General features: G+C 50.0%; 1 protein-coding gene across 1 annotated transcript in view; it reads left to right on the forward strand.

Moving 5' to 3' along the window:
* Positions 1-1,415: 1,415 nt before the first annotated feature.
* Positions 1,416-15,529, forward strand: part of EIF2AK2 (eukaryotic translation initiation factor 2 alpha kinase 2) — a 39,747-nt gene continuing 25,633 nt past the window's right edge. The window contains exons 1-4 of the mRNA XM_019549726.1: positions 1,416-1,800; positions 2,693-2,801; positions 5,085-5,205; positions 6,568-6,758. Coding sequence (XP_019405271.1) covers positions 2,704-2,801; positions 5,085-5,205; positions 6,568-6,758 — 410 coding nt within the window. The 5' untranslated portion in view covers positions 1,416-1,800; positions 2,693-2,703. The remainder of the gene's footprint in view (positions 1,801-2,692; positions 2,802-5,084; positions 5,206-6,567; positions 6,759-15,529) is intronic.

Raw genomic sequence — 15,529 nt, forward strand, 5'->3', positions numbered from 1 at the left:
CGTTTGACCCCAGTACTCTTTCCTGCCATGGCAGGGGGTTGGACTAGATGATCTGCTCAGGTCCCTTCCGACCCTAGAAACTATGAAACTATGGAATTTCCCAGTAACAAATTTTGACCCCACACTGTAAAGTTGCAGTGCTGGACATGCTTTAACATGCCAAGTATAGAGTTTGTGGCACTGCAAAGAGGTTTTCAGTGCCACAAACCACATGTGCCTGCATATCTGGATCTGGCCTGACTGCCACACAGATCTCCATCCCCTCCCCAATCCATTGCTCTGCTTTCTGCTCCCTGCCTCATCTGTGGCTGTGCTGTGTGCACTCTTCCCTAGTCTGCCAAGTGCCACATGCAGAGTTACCATGGCACTTGTGACATGTTGTGCCACAGGGTGACTGTCCCTGAATTATCAGATGACTTTCATGGTAGATTTAAAGACTTGCAAATACTGAAACTTGTGAACTCATTATTGGTTGGTGTGGTTAATGAAGGCTGCTGGCCTACCCACAGATCCCTACTTGCCCATCCATCTGCTGTAGGAATGGACATTCCAGCATTCTTAGAGCAGCATTTCTCAGCCCGCGGGTCATGACCCAAAAGTGGGTCACAAGAATATATGAAACAGTCACAAACAAAGTTTAAAAATGGATTCTCCTTTCAAGGAGAAAAACATGGGAAACTGTGGCTTTTCCCTTGCAGGCTGGCAGAGCTCCAGCCCCTCCTGCCCCACACACTGGAGGGCTGGGGGGCAGCGGTTGGGAGTGAGGGGCACTGAATTGGGACTGGCCATTGATGTTTACAAATGACTCCTGGTTAGGGTGGCCATCATAGAGGGGAGTCTGGTTGTCCTTTACTGCTACAAAACCGGATGCCTTTATGTCCCCTATTTTTTGTTGTTGAAGAGAAAAATAGAGAACATAAAGGTGCGGGGTTTTGTATCAACAGGGGACAGAGGAGCAGAACACAGGCATGTCCTCTACCATGGTCAGCCTAGTCCCGGTACAGTACAAAAATGGTTGAGAACTGCTGTCTTGGAGGAGACAGGTGTCTGAGGCCAGTGAATACATCAGTGCATTTGGGTGCGATGCTTTAAAGGCCCCCTGTGCTCAGAAAGTGCTGCATCATCCTCTGAACATGGGGCTCCTTCATAACTTGGATCGGCTTGACTCTCTCTGGTTGGAGGAACAGGGCCCAGGGTCGGATTCACCATTTCGTGGGCCCCCAGCTGAAGAAAAAAACTTTTATATGACCCCCCCCCATTCCAAAACGTAAAAATAAGCACCTCTTCACTTAGTGCCCGGCGTTGATCCGGCCCTAACGGGCCAGTAATGCCCCCGGGCTTCACGTGCCTTCGCCCGGGCTCCGCTTGCCCGGCGCGCCCCCGAGCGCTCGTGCGAGGCGGGGCGCAGCGCGCCGCCGGCCCCGCGCCTTCGCTTTCGATTCCCGGCCGCAGCGGCGGGGAGCGGGGGCGCGGCGGCGGAAAACGAAACCGGGCGGCGGCAGAGGGCGGCGAGTGGTGCAAAGCCGAGAGCAGGCAGGCGGGCAAGGAGCGGGTCCCCCGGAAGCAGTGGGAAAAACACCACTTCCTCGCCTTCCCCGGGTTGGGGATCCTGTGGAAGCATACTGCTCAAGGTTTGGCCCTTTTCTAGTCCAGGCGGCAGCTGCGTGAGGAGCTTTCCGGCAGGATCCAGCGGGAGGCAGGCAGTGGGACAGCAGCTGGAAGCGCTCTCCGGGGCTGGCGTGTGGTGCAGCCGCTGCCTGAGGCCAGATCGTCCAGGTCCCGGGCCCACACTTCCCTCAGGTAAAGCCGGGGGTCGCCCGCTGTGCCCACAACGTGCCCTGCCTTCTTTGGGGAAGGGGACGTTTGGGGGTTATGCTGTAAGGTCCTCATCTCCCCCAGACAGGCCCAGATTTGGCCCCCAGTCCCCACATGGCAGCTGGAGTCCAAGCTTCCAAAAAGTTTTAATACAAATTTTTTCCTCCCTCCCACCCTACCTAGGTTCTTGGTGGCCCCAGGCAAACTTTTAGTCCCTCTTTACCATGATCATGGAGATCATGATGGTAATAATCAAAAAATTACCATTTTTGGGCCCCCTTTCTGCCTGGGCCCTGGTTAGTCTCCTGGTTTGCCCAGGCCTGTGTCTGGCCCTGCTCCCACCCCACAGACCGCTGCTAGAAGGTGGGGGCGGGTGAAAGAAAAAAATGTGGAACCATCATTACTTAGGGCAGGGATTCACAACGTTTAGGTGCCCAAGGGCACATTCACATTTAAAAGAAAAAGCAGTGGGCCTCAATATGACAACATTTTTTGTTGGAATAATTAATTTTACTTATCAGGAAAATTCAGGCAGGCACCTGAATAAGCTTCGGGGCGGGGGGTGATGGCACCAGCAGGCACTACATTGGGAACCACTGACTTAGGGTGACCATATTTCTTGAACCTCACTTCCTCTCTACCTCCTCTCTCTGGCATGCTTGGCCGTTTCTAAGCTCCTTGACACACTTCTTTTAGCATGCAACAAATATTTTGTAGCAAAACAGCCTATAATTCTTTATGCTCATAAACACTTCCTGGATCTGTGTCTGTACACTTGAATTATAGGTCTGCAATCTCTGTGTTTGTTTTCTTATTTTCTTGGGGCAGACACAAATGCTAAAAATACACATTCATTGTCAATTTTCCCCCCTTGCAGATTGGGTCAAAATGGCATCCAAGAAAAAGCTTAATGAATATTGTCAAGCACATGGATTAAAGGTGTTGTATGAGATTGTCGGGGAGGAAGGCCCACCTCATGATCCCAAGTAAGTTCATAATGGAGGCCAATAGATATCAGTGGATCTTCATTAGTAGTCTGGAAGATGGTAGGGAGTGCATTTTCAGCAAGTTCACAGATGACACCAAATTGGGGGAGTACGTGCTGGAAGGTAGGCCTAGGATTCAGGGAGACCTAGACAAATTGGATTATTGGACCAAAAGAAATCTCAGGAGGTTCAATAAGGGCAAGTGTACAGTCCTGCACTTAGGATAGAACAATCCCATGCACCAGTGCAGGCTGGAAGCTGATTGGCTAAGCAGCAGCTCTGCAGAAAAGGACCTGGGGGTTACAGTGGACAATGAACTGAACATGAGTCAACAGTGTGCCCTTGTTGCCAAGATAACTAACAGCATACTGGGCTGCATTAGTAGGAGCATTGCCAGTAGATCAAGGGAAGCAATTACAGGCAGTCCTCAGACTTACGACATAATTGGTTCCTGAAAATCAGGTCATAAGTCAAAACCTGGTAACTCAGAACCAATTTTCCCACAGGAACAATGTTACAAATGGGGGATTTGTTCCTTTACCATGCTCAACAGCTGTGTCTAGCTGGTAAGTCTGTTGTGGGGGGAAGGGGGAGGGAAGTGGCATGGAAGGGCAGATCAATGCCCTGCAGTGAGGAAGGGATTGGGGCTGGGCAAGCAGCGGGAGGGCAGAGCCCCCATTCCCAGTGCCACTGCGCCCACCTAGAGCAGAGTGCAGTGCAGCCCTGGCCCCACCCCAACCCCATGCAGATCAGACGCACATGCCCCCCATGCCCTCCTGGACCAGCAGTACTCAGCGGCGGGACCCATTCCATGCTATCCCTGAGTCCTGACCCTGCCCCCCCACTCCAGCTTGGCAGCCCCTGTCCCAGCCCCAATTCCTCTCTCACTGTGGAGTACTGATTTGCCCCCTCCCCCCACACCCTTTTCTCCTTTCTTCCCCCAACCACAACAGACTTACCAGTGGACACAGCTGTATCGAGCATGGTAAAGGTGAAACCTGCATCAGAACCTCAAAACAGGGTATCAATTTGCAAATATCGCACATGCTGTTTGTCATAAAGTGAAAAGTTGTAAATCGCGGACTGCCTGTATTTGCCTTTGTTCTGCACTGGTGAGGCCACATCTGGAGTGCTGTGTCCAGTTCTGTGCATCCCACTACAGTGAACAATCTACTAAGTTCAGCAGAAGGCAGCAGAAATGGTTAGAGGGCTGGGGCACATGACATGAGGAGAGACTGAGGGAACTGGGTTTATTTAGTCCATGGTAGGGAAGACCGAGGGGGGCTTTAATAGCTTTCAACTACTTGAAGGGTGGTGACGAAGAGGATGAAGCTAAACTGTTCTCAGGGGTGGCAGATGGCAGAACAAGGAGCAATAGCCTCAAGGAAAGTTTAGGGTAAATATTAGAAAGAACTTTCTTATGAGGAGGGTAGTAAAGCACTGGAACAGACTACCCAGAGAGGTTGTGGCATCTCCAGCCCTGGAGATTTTTTAAGACTGAGGTAGGCAAAACTGGGATGATGCAGTTGAGGATGGTCCTGCCTTAAATGACCTCCTGAGGTCCCTTCCAACCCTGATTTTCTATGATTTTTGTGATAATGTAAGAATATGTAAGCTGCTAGATTATCATTCTTATGATGATTAAGTGGTGATAGTTTTTAAATGATCCTTGCAGCAACCCCACAACATGTGACCTAAGGTAGGCTCCACCCTCTCTCTGCTGTCAACTTGTAGTAGTGAGACATATCTTCGTTGGTGTTTTGGATATGTATCAAGAGATCCACTCTTGTTGACCACCGTGCAATATGTTTTTTAAGGAGTCCATCTTTCAGAAAGTGTTATCGGAGTTGGCAATTCCTTGATTCAAGGATAATGTCTTCCATGGTTCATTGAGGGGTCTTGAGTCCAGTCCTTGAGCCACAGATCCATCTGCACAGATCTGGTGGATCTCTCCACAAGGGAAAGTTGGCTGCAGGATGGCATTTCTGTCTTTTCCCTTTCTCACCTAGAAAGTGTTATACTAAGTGGAGAATATGTATATGTGAGTTGGGGGAAGGGGAGAGAACATATTTAAATAAAAATGTTTCAGTGTAAATTTCTAAAACATTTTGGAAAGGAGTTAAATGCGTGAAATCCTTGAATACCGAAGTACTTTCATAGCATAGCATAACATAGCATAGCATAGCAACACTCTGAAGAACAACAAGCAAATCTTTACAAGGTACTTAAGTATATGGCAAGGTTTGGCAGTGTTTTGTGAGCAGTTAATTTTCTTTATTGCAGGTTCACTATTAAGGCTGTAATAAATAAAAAAGAATATCCTCCAGCTGAAGGTCAATCCAAAAAAAAAGCAGAAGATGCAGCAGCAAAAGCTGCACTGGAGTCTATTGAAAAAGAAGGGAAGGTAAACTGCATATCATGTTTAAATATAAAATAGAAGATGACTTTGCAAAGTAAACAGTAAAATACCATTCTTACATTGGGGTTGGAAAGGCTTTTAAATTTGTCCTCTTCTGATGCATCCTCTGAACCATGGCAGACATCATTTATATTTCACTAAACTGCCTCTGAGTTATGGGTATCTGTTGTATGGCAAAGCCAAAACTAAATCCTCTGCATTCCCCTGCCTGCAGGGAGTAAATTTGATCTTGGCAAGGACCAGTTCCCTTTACTGTCTTCTATAGAATGCATCTGTCTATGTGGAGTTTCTCAACTGTGTGACAGCTTTAAAGAAGTGATTTGCAGATATGAAAAACTCCCTTCATTAGTTGATTTCCAAACATATGAAGAAAAACAAAGGCCTGCCATGGAAAGAGACATTGCAAATGAGTCTTTACAAAACAAGAATAATTGCCATGTCAAACCTACATTAAGAGCTTTATCCTGGCCAGTTTTGTAGACCAGCAGTATCTTTGATCTCTATGATACTAAACTAATAGCAGCAAAACAAGCCTTCTTTTACATTGCTTCATATGTTTCTTATCCATGAACTGAGGTGAGAAACTGAAGCATAGTTTTCAGACCTAGTCAACATTTATCTCTCTTCTGTGACTATAAACAGTATCTGATGAAGTGAATTTGGATTCATGAAAGGTTGTGCTCTTTATATCTTAGTTAGTCTATAAAAGTTGCATATGGACCCTCTAGAGTTGATATGCAGCTTTATAGACTAAGAGATATATTAGTGGGAACCCCATTGTGAGCAATAATTCATTATGCATAAGCCACCAAACAGTCATCAGACATGAATCTGGTCAGGATTTACATTTAAATAGACCAGTTAATCGCACCTTAAATTGTAACCCAGCCACACTTCAAAGCAATTAATGGCACCATAAACAAGGAATAAGCCACAATAAAGTTGTTCTGCAAAAAATGTATAATAACTTTGTGGCTGATTCCCATCATGCCATTCATTAAATATATGGCTAGGTGCACCCTGTGGCTAGGAGCCATGTCAACTGATCTGGATTCCCATGTGTTCCAGAGGCTGGAACGCTGCAGCTGACGGGGCTACCATGCTGTGCTTCCGTGGCTGGAGTCTCCTGGCTGGGAATGCCTTTGCTGATCAGGTGTGTCCCTGCAGTTGCAAGTAGGGATCAGCTGATGGGCTCCCAGCCTTGGAGATGCATGGTGCAGGAGCCTGTTGTGTGCCCCTGGAGCTGGGAGCCTGGATCAGCTAATGGGAACCCTCAGACAATGTATATTTCATGCTATTTAGTAAATTGCAGCTTTTAAAACTATTCATCCTTTATATATTTTGTAGCCTGAGTGTGCCTCAAATGTACAACCTTTGGTATCACTGCTACCACCAGCACCTTTAGCAGATGTAGAAGAAAAGAAACCATTACCTTCTAAGGTGGACTATATTTCTTTATTGTCCCAATATGGACAGAAGAACCACTGTATGGTTACCTATTCTGAAGAGTTGCAGTCTGGATTACCTCATTTACCAAAGTAAGATGCACTTAATGTTGTTATTTGCTTTTGGTTCTTCCCTGTATTTGGTTCATGGTATCATTTCTTAACACACATTCTTTTATGATATTCTTCAGAAATTCAACCAGATATCAGTTGTTAATAGCTAAAGGACATGGTGATTTAGTAGGTAGAAGAAAAATAAGGAATAGGACATTTTTAGGCTTTAGTTCTAGAAGTTTATTGGCCACAGTTTTTGTATGGTGGAGGTGCTATATTCATAGTTGAAAATACAGATAGAAAATAAGTGAATCACTTAGTGGAATATTGATGTACAGGCAGTCCTCAACTTAGGACTTTTTGAGTTGCAACGTATTTCACTTATGACGTTTATAAATTGGTGCCCTGTTTCAACATTCCAACATGGATTTCATCTTTACAATGGTTCATACTGCATGCAGCTGGTAAGTGGTGGAAGGTGTGGGGCAAGGGAAGGAGTGTCGGGGGCAGATCAATGGCTCCTGTGGTGAGGGAGGGACTGGGACTAGGTTTGGGGCAAGTGCTGCCCAGCTGGGGCCAAGCGGGCGTGGGGAAGGCGGGCACACTCCTTGTCTGGCAGTTCCTGCTGCTGCTCCTGCTGCTGGTCTGGGAGGGCATGGTGGGGCGTGTGCCCCTGGATCTGTGCAGTGTAGGGTGGGCAGAGCAGGGGCTGCACTGCCCGCCCTGCCCCAATTTGGGGCCACATGCCCCTCCCCCCATGCTCTCAAAGCTACGGCTTGTCCGGGGTGTACGGGGGGCGGGGGGTGGCTTGTGCCACTGAGTGCTGCTTGTCTGGAGGCAGCGCAGTAGCTCCGTCCTGTGCCTGCCCTGTCCTGGCTGGGCGAGCAGTGGGAGGGCAGGGGGGGTGTATGCCCCTAGATCGGGGCTGTAGGAGGGCTGCAGCCACCCAAAAATTCAATATACCCCTGCTGCCTGCCTGGAGTGCAGCCTGGTTTAGCCCCAGTCCCACCCTGCACAGATCCAGGGGCACATGCCCCCCCGTGCCTACCTGGATAAGCAGTGGGAACTGCTGGTTGAGTCCCCAGATAAGCAGCATGAAGAGGCAGGAGCTGCTGCCCCAGCTACCCCGCCGTACCCAGCTGGTCCCAGCTGGACAGTGCTTGCTCCATTCCCAGCCCCAGTCCCAGTCCCAGTCCCTCTCTCACCATTGGGGGTTGTTGATCTGTGCCCCTACACCTTCCCTTCCCCCTTCCCTTCCACCACTTACCGGCCACATGCAGTATCAACCGTTGTAAAGGAACCAATTCCCCATTTGTAACATGGTTCCTATGAGAAAATTGTTTCTGAGTTATGACGTATTGATTTAAGATGTGTTTTTCAGGAACCAATTGCATGGAAAGTCTGAGGACTGCCTGTACTGGAGCAAACGAAGCTCCACTTTTCTAGTTCCTGACCTTAAAAAGGTCAGGTAGAAGGAACCAACACGATATGATTCATTAAAAAAAAAAATTACAGCTTGTAACAGTGCCAGTGTCTGGTCCCCTAAATTCTCTCTTTGTTTTCTGTTCAGTTTTAATTTTGATAATAACTTGACTCTTCATTTATAAGATTCAGTTATTGGCACTTGTGTTATGGTGTTCATAGGGAGCTATGCCCCACATGTGCTAAGTGGTGACCTTTAAAGGAGAAAATATGTTGTTTGTGAACTCTTTCTTCTTAAAATGTATAATCTGGACTGCTTTATTCTTGAGGCTGTAAATCAGGAGTGGGCAAAATATGGCCCACAGGCTGGATTCAACCCACGAGGCCATTCTGTCCGGCCTGTGGGACCCCTAAAAAATTTAGAAAATATTTCTCTGTCTTTGGTTCATGTCAAAAATGACAGAAGCCAGGGGCAGTAGGACCCAGGGGAAGCCTGGCGGGCTCCCACAACTGCAGAGCCGGCCCAACCCTGCCTCTCCAGCCGGAAGCCCCACAAGGGGCTTCTGGCCTGGGACCATCTGGCTTCTCTGGCACCGGAACCTCAGGTAAGTGGGGCAGGGAGGGTGGGCCCTCCCCTGCCCCACGGCTGGTGCTCCCTACTGCAGCCGCTTGTAGCCCACGCGAGGCTGTCTTGAGCAGGCACAGGCATCCCCAAGCAGGCTGTGAGCGGCTGCAGCGCGGGGCACAGGGCAGGCGAGGGGCCACTTTTCCCTGGGCTCAGCACCAGCTTGTAACCCACCCCTGCTGCCAGCCTGGGCCCCACGCAGCTCTAGGCTCACTGTCGGGACTGTGCAGAGCAGCAGCAGCTGTGGCCCCCCTGCTTGCTGTGCTGGCCAGTATTTGCTGCTGCTGCCCCTCCAGACCTCGTATGCTGGGCAGCAGCAGTCAATGCTGCCCAACACAGCAAGTGGGGGGGCCACAGCTGCTGCCATTGTGGAGCAGCCCCAACATGCGAGCCCAGAGCCGCTTGGGGCCCAGGCTGGCAGCGGGGCCAGGTTACAAGCTGGTGCTGAGCATGGGGAAAGCAGCCCCTGCTCCGCCCCATGCCTGGCACCCCATGCTGCAGCTGCTTGCAGCCGCCTGGGGTTGCCTGTGCCTGCTCAAAACAAAATGAGGGCAGGCGGTACATGGCAGGATGCCCTGCTTGTGCCCCCTGCTCCCCACACCTGCTTCCCTTTGCCCCCCACCCAGAGCCCCTGCCCCCTAGCCCGGGCTCTGTAGCTGTCAGCAGCTACCCAGAACCTGGGCCAGCTGCAAACATCTGCAGCCTTTCCACCCTGGCCCCTGTCTGTGCCTGCTCAGGACGGCCCCATGTGGGCTGCGAGCAGCTGCAGCAGGGAGTGCTGGCCATGGGGTAGGGGAGGGGCTGCCCTTCCCCTGTGCTCAGCACCAGTTCATTCCCTGTGGGCGAGCAGGATGTCAGGGCTGCATGCTACCCCCAGCCTGTACTGCGGGGCTGGGAGGCACTGGGAGTAAGCAGGTGCACAGGTCCCACACCAGTGTCCTGGGGCCAGTGCCGGAGGGGCCCAGAGCAGGGTGGCAGGGGTACAGGGTCCTGGCTGGCAGGGGCTCTATGGAGCTGGGCCAGTTCCCCCCTCTCCCTGCTGGTACAGCCCAATCCGGCTCCACAGACCCCTGCCAGCCTGTGTCCTGCTCTGGGCCCCACCAGTACTGGCCCTGAGACATTGGTTCCAAGATGGTGACCAGGGGGCGGGGCACCTGTCAATGGGCGGGGCTACCTATGCGGCCCTTAACAGCTTGCCAAAACTGGGTAAATGGCCCTCCGCCTGGAATAATTGCCCACCCCTGCTGTAAATAGAGGACCTCCAGAACAGGTTGGAGCAGGACCACTGCCTCTTGTTAGAACTTTGTGTTAACATTTAGGGTTACCACTCCTTTGAGTTAGATCTCAAATGGCACAGAATATATTCCAGGCTCTGCTTTTGGCAGCATGAAGTGGAAGATATTAATTCTGACATAATCGCTGACATAATCATCTTCCAAGTTCTAAGTGAATAAGGCAGCTTAGTTTGACTTTTTTCAGTAAAAGGTGCATGAAATAAAACCAAACTCAGTGTAGCTTCTGTAACCTTCTCTAAAGGAAGCCTTAGCACAGCAGCTTTTTCTTTGGTATACAGGTTTCCCTCCATTTACGCGCATTCTTTTTATGCGAAATTGCTCCTATGCGATGAGCATATTTAGACCCATATTTCGTCATATGTGAAGTAAACTCACTCTTATGCAATCAGCATAGATGTCCCCCCTCCCCCATCCCCCACCTAAGCAGGTAAGTCTGTGGTGGGAGGGGAAAGGGCTGTGGTCCCACTCACCTCAGCCCTGTCTACAGGAGCCCTGGGAGCGGCCCGCACCAGCTGCCTGCAGACGCAGGGCTGCACTGTGCTCCGCTTGCCCCCACCATGCCTGGGCTCACTCTAGCTCCTGGGCTGCACCGTGCTGCGGTGCAGGCAGTTGGTGTCGGCTGCTCCCAGGGTTGTTCCAGCACAGGCTGGGGTGAGTGTGGACAAATGGAGCCCCCGGTGGCGCAGGGCACAGTACTCACCCCAGCCCCTGCTGCAGCAGCCCTGAGAGCAGCTGACACCAGCTGCCTGCACCAAGGCACAGCACAGCCGAGGACCTGGAATGACTGGGGACAGGCGGAGCATGGTGCAGCCCAGTGGCTGCAGGCAACTGGTGCCAGCCACTCCCACTGCAGCTGTGGCTGGGGCGAGTGCCGCTCTATTCCCTCTGCTTTGCTGCCTTGTGCAGCCCCAGGAGCAGTGCCACTTCCCCAGCCCCTTCCCTAGTCCCAGTCTCACTCCATCCCTCCCTCCCTCACTGCCATGGGAACGTATCCCTATTTGTTCATTATAAACTGGGTTTGCTTTATGCAAATACAATTTATGCGCCATTCTCTGGCAATGCATGTACAGCATAAATCAAGGGAAACCTGTATTAGTTCCCAGACCTACTAAAAATAGTTTGGGAACTTGGTTGCCTAGGTTCTCCTTTTTGCCAGGTATGAGTCTGAATTTTCCTGTTGCTTCTTTTTATGGTTTCCCAAGTTAGAGAGTGCAGCTACACACTTCTGACCCCATTAGAATATCAGGCAACTGCTGCAAGTCCTCCCTCTGACCAAGTCTGGTCATCTTTAAGAGGCAGGTTTCTTTTCTCAGCTCAACATAGGAGTTTACTAGTTTCTTGTCATTCAAGAGTAGAATACTTGCACCTCTTCCCATATATGATATTGATTTAGGTGAAATGAGAGGATAATTTATTTATTTATTATGGTGGTAGACAGAGGTTACATTCATGAACAGAGACCCATGGTGCCATGCATTGTGCATTCAGTAAAGAACAGTGCAAAGATCAACATGTCTAATTGAAATTATGTGAGAGGCAAGGATTTCTTAGGGTGATATTTTTATTGGACCACCTGTGTAGTTGGGGTAGAGATTGATAAGCTTTTGAATGAAAGATGTTCTTCTTCAGGTCATAATCTAATCTAATCTTAGTTATAGCTAGTGGTCTCATTAAATCATGCTGGAAGTGCCCTCCACAGCAGCTCCTTTAAAGTTTTTCATTTCACTGCTTCTTCTCCTCTTCCCTCACCTGCCCCTGATTGCCAGAGGGGCTCTGCTGGCTGGGCTGTTTGCTGCTGATCACTGGGTAAGTAAAAATTATGGCATATTTAAAACCATGTTTTTTGCTTCCCCAGCAATCAGCAGCAAACAGCCCAGCCAGTGGGGCCCCTCTCCCAGGGCAGGTGGTGAAATGAAAAACTCTGTCTGTCTGGGTCCCAGGTCCTAGGCCTGTCTGTTCCATCTATGCCCCCTCTCATGCTGCTGTGCCTTCAGAGGCTCTCTGGTATTGTCCCGCTGGGCATGTTAACTGTTCCCCCCTCCAGGCACTCTGTGATTCCCCCCTCTCGGGCACTATAGGATTGCTCCCGTGGGTGTGCTCGGTGTACCCCCTGCTAGGTGCTCTGGATTTGCCTCTCATAGGATCTATAAGATTGCCTCTCTGGGTGTGCTTGGTGCACCCCTTGCAGGCACTCTAGGCTTGCCCTTCATGGGCTCTATGAGGTCATCTCTCGGGTGTACTAGGTACACCTCATCTAGCCACTCTGGGATTGTCTATCATGGGCTTGACATGATTGCTGCACCCCATGCTCTGGGTGCTATGGGATCTTCAAGCCATCCTTCACAGTTTCCTCCCTCCCAAACCACTGGGTTCTTCACTCAGTGTCTTGTCCTGCCAAGTCACAGGGCTAAACAAAAGTACAAACACAAGCACTCAGGGCTCTAAGAAAACTCTAACCTGGGTTAACAGCTGCTAGCCATTGGATTCCCTAGCTGTCTCAGGGCCTAGCACACTCACAGTTTGCCTGTAAGTCACAGATGCCTCCACAGAGCTCTTCCCTGCTCACCAGATTGCCTGCCCTATATTTCTCCTATGGTCCTGCCTGCTTCCAGTCAGGTAACTCCTTTGGACTTCCTGCAGGTGCTTGCTAACTAATCTGTTTAACTGATTACTTTGGCAGCTCTGCTCTGCCTGTCCTGCAAAACACTCCCTAAGCTGCTTCCCACTTAAAGTAACAGAGTGTCCCAGGCTCTCTGTCACACTTGACTACTGCGTAGGTAAGTCAAGGTAAGTTTTAGAAGTGGGAGAATAGTGCAATGCCCAAGAGACTCTATAGAATCTTATGGGATAGCTGTTGAGGCACAGAGAGGACCAAAAAGGATAAACTTTAGAGAGAGAAACTTTCAATGAAGACTTCAAATGTATTAATAGGTTATACTACTAGCAGCCTTATTAGGAAAATAAACTTGAATGCACAACATTGATAGTTCCTAGAGGTAGCCAATAAAGTGACACTTTCTCTTACTTAGTTTACTCAAAAAGGCAATTAAGAAATAATGCGCTCCCAACTTAACGCTGCCTGCAACTATGAACACTCTAAACAGCATGTTTATGTAATATATCCAAGTTTGCATTTCCATTCCTGCCTGTCTGTTGTGTTCACCCACATGACATCTTGTTTGTACTTCGAGCCCTGTCATACAAACACTTATTTGTGCATGTAACTTCATTCTCATGATACTTTTACTGATTTACTCATAAGAGTAAAGTTAGGTACGTGCATTATGGTAGAACTAGAGAAGAGGTGGGCAATTTATTTTGGCTGGAGGGCCATTTAATGACTTTTCCTGAGCTGTTGAGAGCTGCAAGGGTAGCCCCACCCCTTGACAGGTGCCCGCCCCCTGGTTGACATCTTGGGACCAGTAGTCCCATCCCTAATCCCTGACCTTTGCCACTGGAAGTCCCGCCCCTTGCCCTGGAAGTACTCCTTTTGGGAGGGGAGGATTGCCATCTTAGAACCAGAAAAAAACAAATCATATACTAAAAGTCAAACACCTACTATAATAGGGGTAGGCAACATTTTTTGGCCGGAGTGCTGAAAAAAACACAATGTCTACCTTGGAAGGTGCTGGAGTGCAAACGTGCTGGAGCCCAGAGCAGCTGTTTGTAGTCTCTGGCTGCAGCTGGGCCAAGGAGCCCAGTCTGCTTGCAGCAGGGCTTGCAGCATCCCAGCTGCCTGCTGGGAGCAGCCTGGGCTCCATGGCTGGCAGCAGCTGCTTGGAGCCCGAGCTGGCAGTGGCGTGCCAAGCAAAATGGCCTTGCTTGCCATGCTTGGCATGCATGCCCGGGGTTGCTGACCCCTGTACTATAAGCTATTTTAATTTTTTTACAAAAAAAATTTTTTTGTTATGATTTGTGTTCGCGTACTGTATATAGTTTCATAGTTGGTAGGGTTGGAAGGGACTTAAGTAGATCATCAAGTCCGACCCCCTGCCCTGGGCAAGAAAGAATGCTGGGGTCAAATGACCCCGGCAAGGTGTCTGTCTAGCCTCCTTTTGAAGACCCCCAGGGTAGGAGCCAGCACCACTTCCCTTGGAAATCGGTTCCAGCTCCTAGCTGCTCTGACTGTGAAGTAGCATCTCCTGATATCTAGCCTGAATCTACTTTCAGTCAACTTATGGCTGTTATTCCTTGTTACTCCTGGTAGTGCTCGGGGGAACAGGGACTCTCCCATAGCCTGCTGGTCCCCTTGGCCAGTTTGTAGACGGCCACCAGATCCCCCTTCAGCCTTCTCTTGTGGAGGCTGAACAGGTTCAGGTCCCGTAGCCTGTCCTTGTAGGGCCTGCCCTGCTGCCCCCTGATCATGTGAGTGGCCCTCCTCTGGACCCTCTCCATGCTGTCCACATCCCTCCTGAACTGCGGCGCCCAGAACAGGATGCAGTACTTCAGCTGCGGCCTGACCACTGTCGCATAGAGGGGGAGGATCACCTCCTTGGACCTGCTTGTGATACATCTGTGGATGCATGACAGGGTGCGGTTAGCCTTCCTGACTGCTTCTCCACATTGGCGGTCCATGTTCATTTTGGAATCAGTAATGACTCCAAGATCCTTTTCTGCCTCTGTACTGACAAGAAGGGAGTTCCCCAGCCTGTAGGTATGGTGCTGGTTCTTCTTCCCCAGGTGCAGTACCTTGCTCTTGTCAGTATTGAAACCCATCCTGTTCTCATCCGCCCACCCCTGTAACCTGTCCAGGTCTAGTTGTAGCCTGTCCCTCTCCTCCAGCATGCCCACTTCTCCCCACATATTAGTATCATCCGTGAACTTGAACAAGGTGGTTTTCATCCCCTCGTCCAAGTCGCTGATGAAGATGTTGACAGTGCGGGACCGAGCCCTGAGGGACCCCACTGCCCACATCCCTCCAGGTCGAAAATGGCCCATCTACCACCACTCTCTGGGTGTGGCCCTCCAGCAAATTTGTGACCCATCTGACTGTGTAGGCATCGATGCCACAGTTGCCTAATTTCTTAATGAGAATGGGGTGAGAGACAGTGTCGAAGGCCCCAGAAAGACTATGTCCACCGCGACACCTGCATCCAAGGATTTTGTGACTTGGTCGCAGAAGGCGACCAGGTTGGTCTGACAGGATCTGCCTCAAATGAACCCATGTTGGTTGCCCCTAAGCATATGTTCCCCTGCTGGTCCCTCACAGATGTGCTCCTGGGTAATTGTCTTAAAAAGCTTCCCCAGAACCGAGGTAAGACTAACGGGCCTGTAGTTTCCTGGGTCCCCCTTCCTCTCTTTTTTGAAAATCATAGAATCATAGAAGTAGGGTGGGAAGAGACCTTGTAGATCTTCCAGTCCGGCCCCCCGCCTGGGCGGAAGAAAAACTGGACTCAAATGAGTCCAGCCAGGTAGGCATCAAGCCTCTTCTTAAAGACCCCCAGGGTAGGAGCCAGCACCACTTCCCT

The sequence above is a fragment of the Crocodylus porosus genome, unplaced genomic scaffold (genome assembly GCF_001723895.1).
Source record: "Crocodylus porosus isolate Cpor-Errol unplaced genomic scaffold, CroPor_comp1, whole genome shotgun sequence".
Lineage (NCBI taxonomy): Eukaryota > Metazoa > Chordata > Crocodylia > Crocodylidae > Crocodylus > Crocodylus porosus.